This window comes from Peromyscus californicus, unplaced genomic scaffold, assembly GCF_007827085.1.
Source record: "Peromyscus californicus insignis strain IS unplaced genomic scaffold, ASM782708v3 Scaffold_14__1_contigs__length_90479793_seg_2, whole genome shotgun sequence".
Lineage (NCBI taxonomy): Eukaryota > Metazoa > Chordata > Mammalia > Rodentia > Cricetidae > Peromyscus > Peromyscus californicus.
This window is the reverse complement of record NW_026294436.1, coordinates 26,007,413-26,027,268: the sequence shown is the minus strand read 5'-3', so window position 1 is coordinate 26,027,268 and position 19,856 is coordinate 26,007,413. Positions and strand designations below refer to the sequence as shown.

The 19,856-nt window shown below is 42.0% G+C and overlaps 2 protein-coding genes across 4 annotated transcripts in view; one reads left to right on the top strand and one right to left on the bottom strand.

The window, feature by feature from the left end:
- The window catches only part of LOC128109748 (PHD finger protein 20-like protein 1), a 46,037-nt gene extending 34,365 nt beyond the window's left edge, over positions 1 to 11,672 (bottom strand). The window contains exons 1-2 of the mRNA XM_052737100.1: positions 9,674 to 11,672; positions 1,653 to 1,776 (exon numbers count right to left, since the gene is read on the bottom strand). Of these exons, the coding sequence (XP_052593060.1) occupies positions 1,653 to 1,776; positions 9,674 to 9,706 (157 nt within the window). The 5' untranslated portion in view covers positions 9,707 to 11,672. The remainder of the gene's footprint in view (positions 1 to 1,652; positions 1,777 to 9,673) is intronic.
- Crb1 (crumbs cell polarity complex component 1) overlaps positions 1 to 18,883 on the top strand; it is a 185,045-nt gene extending 166,162 nt beyond the window's left edge. For all 3 annotated transcript variants that reach the window (XM_052737099.1, XM_052737098.1, XM_052737097.1), the window contains one exon: positions 11,680 to 18,883. In XM_052737099.1, the coding sequence (XP_052593059.1) occupies positions 11,680 to 11,895 (216 nt within the window). In that variant the 3' untranslated portion in view covers positions 11,896 to 18,883. The remainder of the gene's footprint in view (positions 1 to 11,679) is intronic.
- The last annotated feature ends 973 nt before the right edge of the window (positions 18,884 to 19,856 follow it).

Below are 19,856 nucleotides of genomic sequence, written 5' to 3'. Positions count from 1 at the left end.
TTTGTCCTTGACACATTGTCACCAAGGAGCAGGGGTCTTCTTTGTCCTGTCTTTTACTGACCAAGTCTCAGAGATACTATTTCAAAAGTGATGGAGATATTTTGAGTATCCTAATTGCTGTACATATCGCATAGACCTAGAGACCCAGAAATGTCAGATAATAATTTCAGCTACATTATTGGATCTAATTTTATGATAGGCTATTATATTCTGTTTTAAATTTACAGATAAAGACCAGTTTTAATTTGGCAATATTTTTAAGCTCGTAGGAAGTGCTGTTAGATTTTGCCTTTGATCCTTTCCAAGAAGAAATGCTTTAGATTCCTCAGTCCTAATGTAAACAGTTTATTTTCTCCAGTTGTTCATTTGGACATCGAGGTAAACTGTTAGTAAAGTCAAACATATTTTTTTTTTCAATTCTGCTAGTTTTAGACTTGTACCAACTTGAAAATCCCAACTTTGGGAAGGAGTCTTTAGTCTTTCTGAAACTAAATACAATTTGAAGAAGTCCTCACGATATGAAGATTTCTACCTTTGCTGGCTGGAAACGCACGCAGGCCCACTCCACCTCTCAGCAGAATAGTTTCTTCCGTGTAGATGTAACGAGTCTTGAACTTGGAAGAGCAATGTCTATGCTGTGAAAAGCTTCCCATTATAGCATCGAGCACATCCTTCATCATCCACAAGGCAGAGTTTAAAACTGGAAGTCTTACAATTTGACGGAAGTCGACAGTGGCAATGGAAATAGCCACTCCCAAGATTATTTAAGAGAAGGCACAATGTAGAGACATCCATCAATGAAACACTAGCAGAATGGATTTTAGTTCTACGTCTGCTCTTTAAAATAAGAATAGACTAAATGGCACAATAGATTATATAAACAAGGACTTCAATGACAGGCTGTCAAAGTTAAAGTTATACATTTTACATGGGTGACTTGACGCCATACTTTATCACCTACACCAGGGGAAGCCAATTTGATTCTGGTCAATAAAATACAACCTCTAGAGCTGGGCCTGGGGCAAAACTGACGTGATGTGGCCGATTCTGACTATTTGACGTCCACTTATTCTAGGAGGGGACACACAGGAATTGGCACTTGCTACCATCTGGGGTGTGTCCCATATTTAGGTTCAATTTGATTAATAAACACTTAGAAAGATATGTCAAGGAGACAATGCAGCTGGCTGTACTCCAATGCTGTCCACGTTCCGGTAATTTAATGCAGGTCTGAGTATAAGCGGGACTAGTGATTCAAAAGCTGAATTTACTGCGGTCTCACAACTGTTGAAAATTAAACTACATGTGCTGCAAGTTAGGGGTTACCGGGCTATCTCATTAGAGGAGGCTTTTTTCCTAGGGGTTGGAATCTTTGCTGAATTACTGAGTGACTTATTTGAATGTAGACTTGGACCAAATAATTTTCTGATAAGTTGGCCATAAATCCTCAGTAAAATAAGCTCGGTGTTCTCAGCGTATCTATTGGCTTTTTGATCATTTTTATGACTTTCCTTTTACTGGTCAAATTATCCTTATATGCTCCTACAGCTCCTCTGACATGGATTAAGTCAACACAAACCAATAGACCTTCATTACTTTGGCAACTGGTTTTGATTTGGGGGCAATAAATACAATGACACAGACTAGATTACCTTTGCGGAAGGAATATGTGATAAGCCACAAGGATGCCAGAGATTGGGGCTCTTTCTTCTTCTTCTTCTTCTTCTTCTTCTTCTTCTTCTTCTTCTTCTTCTTCTTCTTCTTCTTCTTCTCCTTCTGCATAATGTAAAAAAAAAAAGAATTAACAGCAGCTTTCAGCCTTCTGAAGAAAGTTGAGAGAAAGAAGCATGAGAAAAGAACAAGGTATAGGTTTTAGAATAAGATGGCAACTAACGCGGGATGTGATCCATACCTGCCTGCCCGGAAGAAGATTGACCATCCGTAGGAATAAGATGTGTTGTGTAACGAAAGCACAGAGGGGAGGATAGTCAAGCAAGGTCTAGAACAGCCAAGGAGGGGGCAACAGAAGAAACCAGAGCTGAAGTTGGAGGAACAATCTCCATTTTAAAATTAAATTTTAAAACATTACGTTTCCATTGGGGGGGTGTGCAGAAAGGGAGCCTAAAGGATATCAGAAGGAAGTGGATGGCAGGGACAAATTGGCTTTCACAGAGATTTGCCAAAGTTTTGAGACTTTGCTACTTTTATTTGACTTGCTCTGCATGCATGCATTTTTCCAAGTCATTGTGGGTTGCAGGCTTCACACTTTTTTACCTAGAATTTCACCAAGTGTCTACTATGAAAAACAAATTCCTTCTTCAGCTATGCTGGTATCACACCCAAGAAATTTAAATTTTCATATATTCTTCATATTTTGATTTCTACAGCTGTCCTAATAATGGCTTTAATTAGTCTCCTCCCCCCCATAATCCAGGCTACAATTGAACTTAACCTCCCTTGTCATGCTCTTCAGTATTAGTTAACTTCAAAGAGTTTGTATATCCTTGCTCTTGAGCGTATACATAAAATAAATTGGTACAGTTACTGATCACATTCTAAAATTTACATACTATGGCAGAAGTAATTTATGAAGAAAATCAGTTTTTAGAGAAGATTGCTTGTCGTGCATGTGTGTGTGTGTGTGTGTGTGTGTGTGTGTGCTCACACACACACATACACACCAACAGGAGTAATGAACTTGGTACAGATCATATAGACTAGGAAAGGACAAGCAGAAAATATACATGAAATTACCCTCCACCTCACTAAGGAAGAGGAAATAGAGCTGTCTACGATGTCTATAAGATGTTCTATGCCTAGGGTGGGTAAATGCCTGTCTAGCAAATAAGGTGCCCCTCTGCTCCACTTCTGAATTTGTGACTCTGCAGAGGGATTTGTCTAACTTCAGCACAGTTTCACAGACAAGGAAGAAACGTCCCAGCACTGTACCCATGCTTCAGTTCTCCTTAAAGGAACAGAGCATGATTCTCTCTGCTTCAAATGCTTTACCTCATTCTCCCAGCAACTGCATTTGAGAAAACAAAGCAGCTCCACCAGTCCAGCCTTCCTCCTCTCTTTCCTTTATACCTCCCTCCAGACCAACATTTGTCATGCAGAACAGTGACTGCTCATGGACTGCACGCATACACTGACTGCTATTGAATAGTGACAATGCCTTTTTGACCATGGTTACAACTTAGTTCTATGCCCCTAACATCTTATATAATCTCTGCAACATATGAGACAGTGAGTAAAAATGTAAGACACTGAATGAATGCATGCCTAGATGAGTGGGTGACCCCCACCATTAAACATTCTGAACTCCATAGAACTCTTCTCGCACGTGAAAATAATGTAGGACTGTATTGAACAGAGAGATGAGCGTTACAAGTGTGTGAGTCAATAGTGATTGATCAACCACTTTGTGCAAAGCTCTGCATTTTGTGTTATTGGAAAGTTCCAGAGTAAACAGATATTCTTTCCTTGCAGTTGTTGGGGGAGGGGTAGAGTTTTGCCTAACTCATAATGAGCAGTATAAACAATGAGTAGTGTTCTAAAAGGAGAGGGCCGATTGAAATCGTACTGTGACTTTCTGATAAAGTGGTAATGGCGGGAGCAGACATCTCTGCTTCTGAAGTGACAGGTAAAGAGAGATGCTTTGCTGTGAAGGAGGGCACTAGCTAGGCTATAGCCTTGGACAGGAACCCCCCCCCCAAAGATAACAGGGACTCATGAATGGAGAAATTAGGCTTTCAAATTAGCAATTTAGATTTGCTATGATAAGGTGTGATGGGATGTAATTCCCACAGGCATCCAAGTCTGGTAAGGTCTGGTTTTGTCTTTTGTTTTGTCGTGTTTTGTTTTCTTTTTTCTTTCTTTGGGGCTATATGGTTATCAGTTCGAGTGGAGGAGAAAGTGGCTGAAGACTAAATTACTCAACCAGGTTAAAGAGAGCATTGCCTAAGCCAGGTTTCTGTCTATGGGCATTAAGAAGAATGGAGTGGCAGGGGACTTGACTGTGGGTGGGTCTAACCACCGAGTGCTGCAGAGAAGGAATCAGCATGGAGACCTCTAAGTGTTAGCAGCTCATATGCTATGTCATCCACACACTCTGAACCATTAGTCAGCAAACACTGGTGTAGCATGAATCTTAAAAATTCTTATTAATAAAATCAAACCTGAGCCAGGTATTGGGGTAAACTGGAAGATCAGAGAACCAGAACAAGCCACAGCTACCTCACCTTGCCAGATTCTCAGCTGGTCTTGTTTCCTCAGACTGGAGGCCTCTGAGTCTTCATCCAGAATGGGTCTCAGCTGAACTGCTGCTCAAAAGCCTGAATGCTTAACCAGGCCAAATGCTTAACTAGACAAATGCTTCTAGTTCCCGGTCCTCATGCCTTATATATCTTTCTGCCTTCTACCATCACTCCCTGGGATTAAAGGCTCGCTTTCTGGGATTAAAGCCGTGAGTCACCATGCTTGGCTATATCCTTGAACACATGGATTTCTGCCTAGCTCTGCCTCCCAAGTGCTGGGATTAAAGGCATGTGCTACCACTGCCTATCCTCTGTGTTTAATATTGTGGCTGTTCTGTTTCTGACCCCAGATAAGTTTATTAGGGTGCACAATATTTTGAGGGACACAATACCACCACACACTGGTTTCTAAAAGGGAGTGTAGAGAAGAGCCAACAGGACAGGAAGCTTTTCTGAGACCAACACGGGCCAAGGTAATGGCTTGATAGATCACCTAATGGAGTTGCAAAGAGAAATTCACATCCTTTCATTTTAATCTTCAATAGGAGTTCCCATGAGTGTCACCTGGGATGTGAGGGGCAGGAAAAATAAAAGTAAATGGAAAGCTTGTGTGTTCACAAAGACAACTCTCTTCGGGTCCTCTTGGCAGCTTACATCTCTGTCATCTCCTTCCTTTTCTGACACTCCACTGACACCAGTACCCCAGGGATTAACTACTGCTCTTCTTCATTAGGAGTCACAGAGCAAACCATCTCCTTCCTCTGTGGGGCACTTGCTGAGGTTTTGGTTAGATTTAACTCTCAAGAGGAAAGAGTTCAATGTTTGGGAAGTCAGCAGCTCATGATGTGCTGCTGGACAAGTACTTCGTTCCCTCCTGTCACATGGCTGCTGTTGGTTGTTTTTGCTTATTTGGGGAGCCTGCCACCCAGCTCCCAAATAAATCACACATGGAGGCTTATTCTTAATCATAAATGCCTGGCCTTAACTTGGCTTGTTTCTTGCCAGCTTTTCTTAACCTAAATTCTCCCTTCTACCTTTTGCCTCTGGGCTTTTTCCTTTTCTAACTTCTGAATATCTTACTTTTACTCTTACCCCGTGGCTGGCTGTGTGGCTGGCTGGCTGTGTGGCTGGCTGACTGTGTGGCTGGCTGACTGTGTGGCTGGCTGACTGTGTGGCTGGCTGGTTGGCCGCTGAAGTCCTCCTCTCTTTCACATTCCTTAATCTTGCCTCTTTTCCTTCCAGATTCCTCCTTCTATTTATTCTCTCTGCCTGCCAGCCCCGCCTACCCTTTCTCCTGTCTTGCTATTGTCTGTTCAGCTCTTTATTAGACCATCAGGTGTTTTAGACAGGCACAGTAACACAGCTTCACAGAGTTAAACAAATGCAACCTAAACAAAAGTAACACACCTTAAAATAATATTCTACAACACATTGCCATCATCAGAGTGTGTCTGTGGGATAGATCTGGCTCCAGCTGCTGAGGAGACAGAAGGGAACAAGGAAGAGGAGACTCTCTACCTCAAGAGCATCTCAAGAAAGAGCCTCTCTACCTCAGCAGAGTTCCCATGGGAGCAGGAAACATGGAAAGTGGGCAGACGCCACCGTAAGGTGCCCTTGAGAAAATTAAAGCCGAATGCAGGTAAAGAGGGGGACCCCTGGGAAGGCCTCCCTGAGAAGGTGACAAAATAGCCCCACCGTCCTCATTGGCTTATTGGGAGATTCAAAGCTGTTTCTGTGTGGGGAACATCTGGCAAGTCCCCAACACAAGGTCAGAAGAAATGGTGAGCTATTATCTTCAGCTAATAAATTTGTAAAACATACTGCACACTAAGTGAGTTTGGAAGGCTGGGACTAGGTTTTTGTAGGAGAGGAGAGATAATTTTTTTTCACAAGGTCTCGTGTTCCAAGGCAAACAATGATATTGCTCATACCACCTGTTTCCAGAGAGCAAAATATGAAAGCCATGTTCTTTCAACTTCTAGCTGCTCTAAGATGTTGCCTAAAATTCTGGCGTTTGAAGCGGAAAAGAGGCAGGGAACAACTCTAGACAGCCCTGCACTCACAGGGAGCTCATGCACAATCTTGGTTTGCTGAATTCAGGAAGAATTGTGTCCCTTTCTACAAGCAGATCTCAAACCAGCAAGCATGAGCTCTTTTCCCGAAAGTCCACAAGAGAAAACAGACCATGGTAGGGCTAATGAATGTGTAAGGTTATTTTAATTTTATGCTGGATCAGTTCTTTTTTTCTCATTTATTTCCAGTGTTTCTATACAGCCTCCAAGATAGACCCATCTGCAGGGCCTGGCATGAACACCCACGGGAAGGCTTGTGCCTTCCAGCTCCTGTCTCTCTAAACTGTCCCATTGCAACCTTGTATTTTTTCTCCTGGGTAATCCTCATTCCAAACAGAGGAGGTGAAAGTTAATGAGAAAAACTTTAAATTCCAGTGAAGGACTTTGAAGGCTGCCAGTTACATTTTTACACAGTTCACTGGAGTATGGAAGGGGAACCTCTCCACTTAGATGTTCTCAACACTCCCAGGGAGAGCTCTGTGTTTTAGGGAGCAGCAGACCCACCTGATGAAGATGTGGGTACAGTTTAAGTTCAATTCTTTTCTGCTGCCTGCTGTCCACTATGGACTGCACTAGGGAGAGGTGCACAAGCTCTCTAAGGCGTTTCTTCTCGTTCTTGAGTCTTTTATTCTGTAGAAGGGACATCTGGCTGAATACCCTCCTTGCTGTTCAAGGACAGTTCCCAAGTCTTCTCCTTTAAACTTTCAGCACCTTATCCTTCCTGCACACCACCCCCAGAACTGTAAAATGAACAGTGTATTTATGGTTAAAAATTGGCAGCTGTCACAATAACAATTTTAAAAACAAAGTTCTGGCACACAGTCAGCATTACTATGGAAACGCCTGTTTCTAGCAACTCGCTGATAAGATACAGTTCAAGGACTCAGGTCTGCGTGGGAGTGTTTTACCATCCATAAAGTGAGGATCTAATTGTTACAATAGGGATTCCCAAGAACAGCTCTCTCAAGTCTTAATGCTGGATTCTCATCTCTTATTTTAATTTGGCAAGAGAGTTGAAATGACGCCTTTATAATGCTTTTGATATGCAGATACAAATAAATGTTCGAACTGGTATTTTGAAACACGTTGAAGGTAATTTTTACATTAATCACAAATCCTCATAATACTTTCTGGTTATTCATGTCACATTTAAATGCACACATCACACACACACCAAAACTCATGGGCAGAAGCTGTAATGTAATCTTCTATCAAGTGACACAGCTTATGTTTTAAATCCCCCTGTTCACCTGTCTTTGCATATTCCTACCTGGCTGACGTGTAACTGAGTTTCAAGAATTTAAAGGAATCCATAGCATTCTATAGCATTTTCTAGGAGCCAAATAGTGCTACCATTTTTTTAATTTAATTTTTTTTTTTCATTTTACATACCAACCACAGTTTCCCCTCCCTCCCCTCCTCTTGCTCCCCGCACTTCCCTCAATCCCACCCCCACCTCCCCATCCACTCCTCAGAGAGGGTAAGGCCTCCCATGGGGAGTGAACAAAGTCTGGCACATCAAGTTGAGGCAGGACCAAGCCCCTCCCCACTGCATCAAGGCTGAGCAAGGTATCCCACCACAGGGGATGGGCTCCAAAAAGCCAGTTCATGCACCAGGGATAAATCCTGGTCCTACTGCGCAGGGCCCCCACAAACAGACCAAGTCACAAACTGTCATCCACATTCAGAGGGCCTAGTTCAGTTCCTTGCAGGTTCCCCAGCCATCCAGTCCAGAGTCCCTGAGCTTAGTGCTACCATTTTTAACCACGGCACTTATTTAAAAAAAAAATTCTCACTGTTTCGTGGCGGTACAAGGGGACAAACCCACAAGCAACCATTGTCCCATGTGGTAAATGTCAGGTGAAAGTTGAGTGTAAACTAAGGCCAAGGAGTAAGGTAGGACTCGGCATCGTTTCTATAAAATCCAGTTTGGGAGAATGGCCTACAAGATAGCAGCTTCCATTTGTAAATCTCCTCACTTTAAATCAAAGCTTGCAAGGTTTTACCTCCAGAGTCTTGAAAGTGTGAGATTACGTTTCCATATCAGTCTATTATTGGCTTCATAGTTTTTCAAGGCTCCTTCTAATGAGTTGATAGTTTCATGTTCTCCCAAATGCTTTGGCCACAACTAGGCCAAAAATTTCAGAATGAAAGTGAAACATATATTTACTTTGTTCTAAAGGTAGAGAGTTCAATATAATCATAGCTCAGTCATGTATAACATGTATACTTTAAAGATATTAACTTGAGAATTGAATATAGATTGATACAAATCTTTTAGAAAATCATCTTATTTCTTCTTCTCCTCCTCCTTTTCCTCCTCCTCCTCCTCCTTCTTTAATAGTTATTATTAACTTGTATATACCATTTCAAGGAAATATTGACAAGCACATGTTAGACCATGACTTGTCCCTATGATTCTGTTCCAATCCTTTCACAGCTCTATCAAGAGTTCATGTGTTTTGAGTTGCAATTTGAGTTATCATGAGATCCATTTGGGTTCTATATGTGTAAAGAGTGGCTGAAGAGTAACAGAGCAAAGAGTAGCCTTTCAATCATGGAAGCTCAAAAGCAAAAAGCCTTTGAAGCATTTTAAAAATGCCATTCGCTTCAGCCCCACACTTTATGTCACTATTCAATAGAGTCAGGGGGATTCTTTCATCAAAAAATTTACAGGACACCCAGAATGGCGACTCAGATTTCCAGATGATCTTCTTGGTCAAGGGGTGAGGTGCTTGAGTTTATTTTTTATAAATCAATATGACTGGAAATGACGGTCAGTAGTTTGTTAATGCCTCCTGATAATATTACGCATTAAGAACACATAACCATGCTTTGTATAGTTTAGACTCTTTGTATTTCATTTGATCCCATCTTGTTAAGTAGATAGCAATACCTAACTTCATCGGTGAATAAGTGACTCTCCAACTGTGAAATTAATGGCTGATAGTCACATAAATAAGAGCCAGAGCCAGGAATCAAACCCCGGCCACTTCCGCTACAGGCTGGCCTCTTAACCATATCAGTGTTCAGCCAAGAATGACAGGTGGAGCCAGGGTTCAACCTTCGACATCCTCACCTCCTTTCTGAGGCTGGTGACAGAACTATGGACAAGGTCCTGATTCTTCACAGGCCACAAGACAAGGGAAACAGATCAGTTCTCTGTCCACAGAGGACTGCGGGGCACTAAGAGGTCTCGGCATTGTTTCCTGTTGTCCCCTCCGCTACAATGAGCTAGGGTGTAGGCGGTCCACTTCTCCAGTACAATCAGTCTCCATCATGACACAAAACGGGTCCAGAGGAACATTCAGAAAACTGAAGAAAAGCGACTGATTTGCCTCCTACCTGTATGGGTCTGCGCAGTCCTGTGGCATTCATCCAGAGCAAAAGCTATTTACTCCCATGAAAGACACAGCGGAGGGGAGATGCTAACACCAACAGCTTCCAACAAGAGTGCTTTGTCTGACATCGCAGGGAATGCTGCCAAGAGCTGCAAGCTGGAGAGTGCTTCCGATTTTACCCATCCCCCTCTCTCCCTCTCTACCATCCTTTTACCTTACCTCTTATTTTTTCACTGAGCTTGGATCAGAGTCATGTGCTGTCATTACTAATGGAATCTTTTCTTCTGTGCTGTGTCTTCCCTACCTTTTCTCTCTCTCTCCAAGCTCCCCTCCTCCATTGTGGGAGTCAGACTAACAGAACACAGATCCAGACAGGCCAAGCTCTTGTTTGATGATCATTCATTGGTGCCTCCACTGTGACCACAGGACAAACACTGAATTTTGGGTGGCGTGTGGACTTCATGAGAGGATTTCTCTCCTTTGTAGTCTCATCTCTCACCTGTCCTTGTCCTCCTTCCCCAGTTCTGACATGCCTTTATGTACAACCTCTGCTCTCACTGGAGTCCCTTCAATTCTAAGGAGTTTTTAAGTTCCCCTTTTAAATTTTAGTTCACATGGTTTCATTTAAGTGAAATTCCTTGCTTAGAATAGCCAAGTACTCCCTCATCCTTCAGAGATAATCATATGCTTCATTTCAAATTTCTCCACTTAAGCTCTGCTCAGTATTCATGGCACTCATAAAGCACATTTGTAACATACTGTGATTATATGTATACATGAGTGAATGTGGTTCTTTTCTCCTATCCCCAGAAACTGAGATCTAGACTCATTGATATCTTTGTATTTTTATATTCTAGCTCCATAGATGTCCACATAATTGATATTACTGACGAGAGAGTGACAAACTAGAAAACCACATTTAAGCAAGGTTTATAGTAAGTAGATCAAAGATAACATTATGGGGACTTTACTGTCTGGTATTAATTGTACAATGATTTGAACCAAACTAGGAAGAAACAATAGCAACAATAAAAGTGATTAGAAACAGTGAGGATATTAAATGGCCCAGAATTGTTGAAACGCTGTTTTCATATGTGACAATATGTTTGGCTTGGTAATGAGACAAGGACCATATAGAGAGTCAAGTGAGAACTGAGAAGGCAAAACAACTTCCTCCTGCTTTTGTGCTGACAGAAGTAGTACTCTGAGCCCATCCTTTAAACAACCTGCATAGTGCTGCCTCTCTTCTTAGTGTTTCTATGCAGCTCAGTTACAGATTCCTGTTACCTATTGCTAAACCAATAGGTTCCAGCTTTGCTGGAGAGACAAACACTGCAGTGGACGTAATACCAACGTCTGTGCACTAGTAAGGCCCTGGAGAACCCAGGGCTCCGCTGCTTCCGGAGAGGGCTCTACCTGATGCTTTCTGTTGCGTAATGTCTGGGTTCAGCGTGGAACACAGCCGCTTTTACAAACATCACTTGTTCCATGACATCCAAATCAAAACAAAGACTGCAAAAACTGCCTGTAGAAGTAGCCCATCAGTCTTCCCTCTTTGGGGATCTGTTCCACAAGACCCAGCTATTTTAATCTGCTTTCTTCCCCCCCCCCCAAAGGCTTTAAAGCAATTATATTTTTGGTTCACAATCATAAGTTTGAACAAGGAAAGGAGCAAATCATGAATGACAGAGACCTATAAATTTAGGATGATTTTGCATGTATATGGGTTCATCTTTTTCCCTTTAAATGAAGGATCTTCGTCACTGAGATGACAAGGCTGAGTAAATACAGTAGATATTTCATACACATTTTCTCAGAGCAGACACTGGAGACTAGATAGGACACCATTTGCTCATGATTTAGGAATAAGGAAAGTCTGGAATGCCCTGGTCTTGTTACACTAGAGAGGTACCAGCTTCATCTCGTTGGTCTTCGTCCCAGGGTGGCTCCACTGTCCTAGTGAGTACCTTTGCTCTAGAACTCACATTATCATCTCTTCGATCCTTGCAGCTGGCTGATGACTGGTTCGTGGGCATTTTCACCGCCCTTGGCTCAGGGACCTTGGCCCTGTTATTCATCCTCTTGCTTGTGGTTGTGGCTTCCCTTATCTCCTCCAGCAAAAGGGCAACTCAAGGAACCTACAGCCCCAGCCGTCAGGAGAAGGCTGGCCCTCGAGTGGAAATGTGGAGCAGGATGCCGCCCCCGGCCCTGGAAAGACTCATCTAAAAACCTGCTGCTTCTCTGAGAAAGGAAAAGGACACGATGAGCAAGCACCCTGCTCCTGCCTGAGTGACAGTTTTACATCACTAGAGCTAGTAACTTACAGCTGGGATCCCACTGGGACTGTGGGAAGGATTTCCCTAGCTGCCTTATAGACCTTCATGGGGGTTTGCCCTGCATCACTGTTTGCTTATGTGAGCCATTCACAGAAATATGTCTCTGTGTCATGGATGACAACCTCAGAATCAGCAAAACATCCTCCAGACAGAGAACACTGTATTTTAGAAAAATTTCATAATCTAACTACCCCTTAAACTCTTTACTAGGTGATCCAGAGAAAATGCTTAGTAGCCAAGTGCCACGCATTACATAGAACCAGAAAGAAAAATTAGAAAACAATTTTCACTTTCTTCTTTTTATTTTGTAGGAAAGTTTTATTTTTTAAGACAGTGTCTCACTATGTAAACCAAGCCAGCCTCACATGGACATGGACACTCCTCCCTCAGCCTCCTGAACTCTGGGATTACACATGTCTGATCATGTTCAGCTTAGTTTTGAATCTTTTATCATATGCTAAAAGATTCTAATGGGGCTTGGAGAGATGACTCACTGGATAAGCACTTGCTGGATGAGGGTGAGAACTGGACTTTGGGACCCCATTACCCACACAAGTGCCAGGTAAGCGTGGCCCTGTCTGCAGTGCTAGGCCTCAGGAAGTAGAGATCACAGGGGTCATTGGAGTAAGCTGCTAAACTGTTAGGGCGAGTGAGTTCTGGTCTCAAGTGAGAGAACTTGACTCAATATAAAAGGTAAATAGTGGGTGAAGAAGACACTATATGTCAATGTCTTGCCTATACGTGCATGTGCACACATTTATGTGTGCCCAAACATGGGAACATATATACATACAGACCACACACTGATGCAACACACACACATGCAACACACACACACACATACACACATACACAAGGGTCTAATTGTGTGTGATGATGAGAGGTACACTTTAGTCCTTCAATCATGGATTTAGAGGAAGTCACAAGAAGAATGCATGATTTAAAACATGATCCAACCTAAAATAAAATTGAAATATGGCTGTTCTCCTGTCTGAGAGTGGCTTTGTTGGTGTTTGGTTGCTTAGTTGGTTGGTGGTTATTTGTTTATTTGTTTTGTTTGCCTGTGATATTACATGTAACAAAAGTAACTTGTAAGAACAATTGAAAAACTGTGATGAATTACATCTTTTGCCTAGATCATTTAGAGTCATGATTCTTTATGAAGATAATGCAGTCAAGACATTTCCTAGGTGGAAGTTAATACAGTAAGGAAATTGTTAGTCAAGCCTGAAAGAAGAGGCTCTTTCCTTCCAGGGACTTTTGGTAACATCAGTGATGGCGCTTAAGTGTAAGGACCCCACAGTGAGATGGACATGTGTGCAAAAGCATCTGAAAGGAGAAAATAGTGCACCTTCTATTTGTACAATGTCTATGCTGCGATGGCTGTATCGTATGTATGTTTTGAGATGTATGTAACACTATTATAGTATAATATAAATAAAATGGGGAACTATGTATTTCCAGCACAAGCTTTAAAATGTAATAACATAAACTTTAAATCTGGAAGAAATCTATCCTTCCCAACTACTATTGTTCCAGAAAACCCCCCTTTCTTTTCCTACTAGCAGTTTTTCCACAGTACTAGAAGTCCTATAACCCCAAGTGTGCAGTCATATGACCAATCACTGGGTTCTCTCCCATCAACGACTGCTTCCTTTAAACCCTCCTGTTCCTCAGCCTCGGGTGTCAGCCAAGTATCTGCAGAAGAGTTTTCTGTTTCCTGGCTCCCTTTTCTTTCCTACTCCTTCTCAAGCTCGAACTTTTGCATCTCCTTCCCACAGCTCAGATACGTCCACATCTCCAACAGGCTGACTTCAGCTTCCCTGAGTTTTCAGATTAGAATTTGAACCAACTGTCTTACTTCTCACAACACTGTGTAGACACTCTTTTATCTTGGTCTTGGTCTCACTTCACTTCTCAGCCCCATAGTTCCTTTTCTGCTTCGTCCCCATCAGTCTCCACTCCGCTGTTATCCCCTCACCCCCCACATCATTTCTTTACTCGGTTTCATCTTTTTAGAATCTAATCAACTGGAGAAATACCTTCTGTTCTAGAGGGTTTCTTTTTACAGCCACCTTGAGTAGACTTAACTCAGTGAAAGTGTGATCAGCGTTTTCCGGATAAGTGAATGAGGGATGCATCACTGCTGTTCAGCTTGTGCTTGTCAAGAACTAAATCCCACATGTACTCAAGTTGCATGCCTTCTAGCTTCATCTCTGACTTCCTCTCAATGGTCAGGATTGTGTGAAGCCAAACTTCCAGAAGATAGATGTCTGCAGATGTCTACATGTGTGTTTTGCTATCAAACACTTTTATTTTTGCATTCCACTGGGTTTACAACTTCTTAATAGAGGGTGTATGTGGAAAGCACAAAAGAAGCTCTTCCATAAGGAAAAAATTAAGTTTCTGAGTTTTTAAAAATACAGAATATGTCTGTCTGATTGGTATTAGCACCAGTAGGGGGAAAAAGTTAACTCCAAAGGTAATAGCATATTATTAACCTTTCTTTAGAAAGGCTTAATGTTCTTCAGTGAGATGTGTACATAGATACCTACACGTGAATCCATGCACATGGCCATAAATGACGAATGAATCTATATTGACCATTTCCCAACACATACACAGTAATTTCTTACAAGCTTCCTGAGCTCACCAAAGATTTGTATCTGACACAAGCAGAACAGTCAAAACACTTAATGCAGGAAGAGCTGGAGAATTGGCCTTCTAATTGCACCAAATGGTTTTTGAAAGGCAGATCTCACCTTCAACGGAAAGTCTAACACTGACCTCACAAGTAGTGCACCCTTCAGCTCAGACTGCCTGTTTCGCAATTCATATCAGGAAGAAGTGTCCCATGCATGGACTCACCTGCTGCTCACATGCAGTCCCTCCCTCCCCTTGAGGGGTGGAGTCTGTTTTCCTCTTGGATTAGCACTGGGCTTGTGACCTGCTCTATCCAACAGAATACTGTGAAAGTGACACTGTACCACCTTCAGGTCAGGCACCAGAGCCTTGCAGCTCAGTTAGAAGGTGGCCCCAAGACTGCCACGCTGCCGGGAAGTCTGTAGTAAAAATACCATGTGTGAGAGAGACATAACCGTGCTGGCTGAGGCTGGCCTCCAGCCTGCTGGGTTCAGTTAGATAGTGACCCAAGTGAAACCAGGACAGGAGCCACCAGTCACTACAGACTCCGAAAGCAACAACCTAAGGGGTCCCTGGGGTTTGTGGTGTGGTCATAGGTAACTGAGACACAACCACTCGCATTAAGGAAGGAACTAAGACAAATGTGAGTGCTTCTGGGATTTGTTTCGAGTAGTTCCTTTTTATTTGCATAGGCACAACAATTAGTATGTTATTAAAGTACCACACATTTATGCTCAGTTTCACTCTGAGTGGTGAGTTTCCATTAAATCTAGTCTCGGGTCCACGTGGTGCTAAGGGTCACAGTGGCTCCAGTCCAGCGGTGTGCAGACATTGGGCTCTGGTGTAAAGTGAACACAGCCGGCCTACTTCCTGTCCAGAGGAACTGTGGCCCTGGGACAGCGTATGTGAGAGACACATCTGGTGTGTGTTTACACGGAGTGACAGAAAGGCTCTTGCAAGTGGCCTCTCACGTGGCTTCTGTAATCTCCATGTGGACAAAGGGCATCCGGAACTAACAAGTGACTGTCACTGAAATCAGCTGTCAAACTTGCCCCTACTTAACTCCTTATGAGACTCCTGTTCAGTGGTTCCTCTCTCCCCTTAGACAGAGAGGGAAATAGTCCCAGAAGCCAGCTCTGTGCAGCCACGGTTATCATTATTAGAATTAGTATCAGCAGCAGGAATTGAAAAGCAACAGTCACAGTGCACAGAGGCAGAACTAGAGGGCATCCAAGTCATTATGATTCGGAGGACAGGGAGAGACCCTGGCTGAGGACTTGCTCTGGTGCCAGGCCTGTATTACAAATAAACGAAACGCATTATGTTGCGTCTCAACAGGAAACTGAACTTCGAAAGAAGACTTCGACCTTTATTTTGGACAGTTGAGGGGTTTAGGAGACAGGTTTGTTTCAGGTGATGGTTGGCCCCACACAGGTGGCTTGAACTCATCTGTAAAATGAGAGCCAGTCTCTGTCTTACAGGCACGTGGCGAAGATTTTAACTGAAATGTGCCTCACTACCGGTAAGCACGTGTGGTGGATAGAGTGCCTGCTATCATTAGTTAACAGGACAAGTGACCACCGAAATAAAGTCTTACTTCCACACTCCCTTCTCTGTTTGCCAAGCAAATGTGTAACTCCTTCTTGTCACCTTCCACCACCTTAAGATGTGCCTGTAAGTCAGTCAGGTTTCAAGCTGGGAACGATACTATGTTTATGCTGTGCCTAAACCGTCTATTGCTCTGGGGTGGCAAAAGCATGGTCTAAAAAAAACCACTCAGTTAGACTGAAGTCATGCATGTGTTTCACAAAACATGGCCAAAAAAACCCCAAAGGTCTTGGGTCTCCCTAGCCCCACAAATAATTGATAATAGCAAACTTTAAACAATTTTTTAATTAAAACTTTATTATAAAGAACTTACAAACAAAAAAAAAATCACACACCAACATTAACCAGACCCAAAGTCTATACACCTCAATGACCTTTTATATAGTTAAAATAGCCATTCCGAAGCCATGGAACTTCACACTGGATTTTACACTTTCATTATCAAATACATTTTTGTGCACTAATCCACCATTAAAGAAATAAAAATGGAAAAATCATGACAGAAAACTAGAAAAACAATTAGCTTTATATCCTCTTTCATTATTGGGGTATTTATTACTTGTGTTCAATCCTTCCTCATCACCTAATATTTACCCTTTATTGCTCTCCTTTCTACATGTTATATTGTACCCACATGTATATTGGTTATATACAGATGTATATAAACACACATATAATCACATGGATATGTGGAGATATATACATATGGTTAGGATCCCCATGTGAGTACGAACTTAGCTTTCCCACTCCACACTATACTCTTACACATAGTAGTCTCCTTTCCCTTTCAGGGCATGCCACATATGTTCTTTCACCCTCCCACCCCCTCTCCTTTCAAACCTTTGTAACCCTTTCCTGGTCCCTTTCTAGACTCCTGACCTCTATCCACAATTACTCCCCACCAACACACATATGTAACAATTAAAAGCTAGGATCCACATATGAGAAAGAACATGCAGCATTTACCTTTCTGGGCCTACCTTACTTCACTTAATATAACACTTTTCACTCCCATCCATTTTCCTGAGAATTGCATGATTTCAGTTTTCTTTGTTGTTTTTGAATAAAATTGCATTGTTTGTATGTCCTGCATTTTTATTATCCATTCATCAGAAGGGCCTTGAGGCTGGTTTCATTTCCAGTTCCTTTAAAGGAGCATGGATGTGCAAGTATTTCCGAGACAGGATCTAGAGTTGACCTGCCCTAGCGGGGCACTATGGTAATTCCGTTTGGTTTCTGAGAAGCCTCTACACTGATTTCCACAGCAGCTGCACCAGTCTACACTTTGACCAGCCGGGAACAACGCCCCCCTTTCCACATCCTTGCCAGCATTTGTTTTAATTTGGATTGTGGCAAGATGGAATCTCAAAGTAGTTTCAATTTGCATTTCCCCTGTGGCTAAGGATATAGAACACTTCTAAACAGATTTATTCGCCATTTGTGATTGAGAGACCTTCCAGGTAAGTTCATTAGTGTATTTGTTGACTGTGGGGTCTTCGGGGTTTTCATGTTTGGAGTTATTTATACATTCTAGATATTAATACACCTCTGAAGTGTCACTGCTGGATTTCACCCATTCTGTAGACTCTTCGTTCATCTGCTGATGGCTTCCTTTGATGCGCAGAGCTTCTTAATTTTGTACGATCTCATTTGTCCACTGTTGGTTTTATTCTTCCTTTTCAGAAAAAAAAATCTTGTCTATTCCTACGTTTTGAATTGTTTTCCTAAGAACATTAGTTTTTGTTTTATAGAGCTGCTGCTGATGATGATGATGATGACAGTGACTATTGGGATTTTTAGGATTTCTATCACATCAACAAAACTACTGATTCATCTGTCCTACTTTCCTGATCCTCCTAGTGAGCGATTAGTCAATTTCCAGCTGGATTGATGCTCTGTAGTGTTTGATTCAAGCCATGAAAATTGCTTCAGTTCTGGAGTGAACATGACTTTTCTAATTTCAACTTACTTGCAATAAACGTGCATTTTTTACTGCTTTGAATTGTATTGGACAGTGATGACAAAAATGCATGTTTCCAATTTCAGTCCATTCTTCTGTGATTTGGTACCCAGGCTTTGCTTTAGGTGGTTCCAGAAGCCTGGAAACAACACCTGCCAAATGTATTTGGCCGGGCTCGCCTGAGGACAGCTGCTGCAGGGACCAGGCACAGGGACATTCCCTATGTTAGGCAACAGCCTCCCTTCAAAAACTGCCCCGAAGTCTACATCTTCCAGCTCTGAATGAGCAGGACTTGGAGTTGCTCATGGTTTGCAGATCCAGGCTCCTCACTCAAAATGATTGAAATAAGGCAGACATTAAATGGAAACACTCATGTGGCGTTAAGAGTCTCTGAAATACATTTTCCAGAACTCTGTTTCAACCCGGCCCTTTGTGTCACACATTTGCATACAACATGGCCCCATTCACTCAGCTGCCTACTCATTGGCCACTCTCACACAGCTTCGAAGGCCTTTTGTTATTAGAGTGAACTTTTAGGAGAACATCTAGGTTAGGTTCACTACAGCAGAGCAGATAGACAATAATAATGCCCTGCATTTGAATTATTGGGGGATGTTTAGTCTTTCTTCCAAAAGAAGCCACAAGTCATTTTAACTCCAGACTCAAGCACCTACATGCACCTACAGAGCATAAAACCATGTGAATGTATTTATTTAATATTTGTTTCTATTGCCTTTGTTTTTTTAATTATACTGTTACATCAGGCCATTTTCATGGTAATATATAATGCACTTTAAGTGTATTGCCCCCATACCCCCGTACCTCCGCTTGCTTGCCCTTCTGTCTTCCTGTTAGCTCCCTTTGTCTCCCTGGACACTCTCACCTCTACTTTCATGCCCTCTGTACATGAAATCTGGGATCCACAAATGGGACCATGTGACATTTGTCTTTCTGGGACTGGCATAATTCACCTAATATGGTTAAATCTCAAGTTGTATTCATTTTCTTGCATATGACAAAACTTCATTCCTGTTTATGGCTAGAAAAATCCATCATATGTACAAAACACAGTTTCTGTATTCCTTCTTCTGCTGATGGGCTGGTTCCATAACTCAGCCAGTGTGAATAGTTTTGCAATAAATATTGGTATTTATCTCTATGAAATGTTGACTGGAGTCTTTTGGGTAAGCATCTAATAGCGGTATATGGTAGTGTTCTTCTGTAAGCAACCTTCACGGTGATTTTCATAGTGACTGGTTTCCATGGTGACTAGTTTATATTCCCACTATCAGGAAAAGAGCTCTCTTCTGCCTTACCAACATATGTTGTCATTTCTTCTCTATGACAGCCATTCCGACTGGTGTGAGATGGAATTCCAATGGAGTGTGGATTTTCATTTCTTTGATGGTTAGTGAGGTTCCACATTTTTTCACATTTATTACCCATTTGTATTTCATCTTTTGAGAATTATCTCTTTATTTCATTAGCTCATTGATTGACTAGATTGTTTGACTTCTTGCTATATACATTCAGAAAGCAATGTCTCAACATTCAAATAATGAGGGTACACTTACAACCACCAGGTTTATCTCCAGTTAAACCCAACTTAACTTTATTAAGGGATAAAACCCTTAATGAAA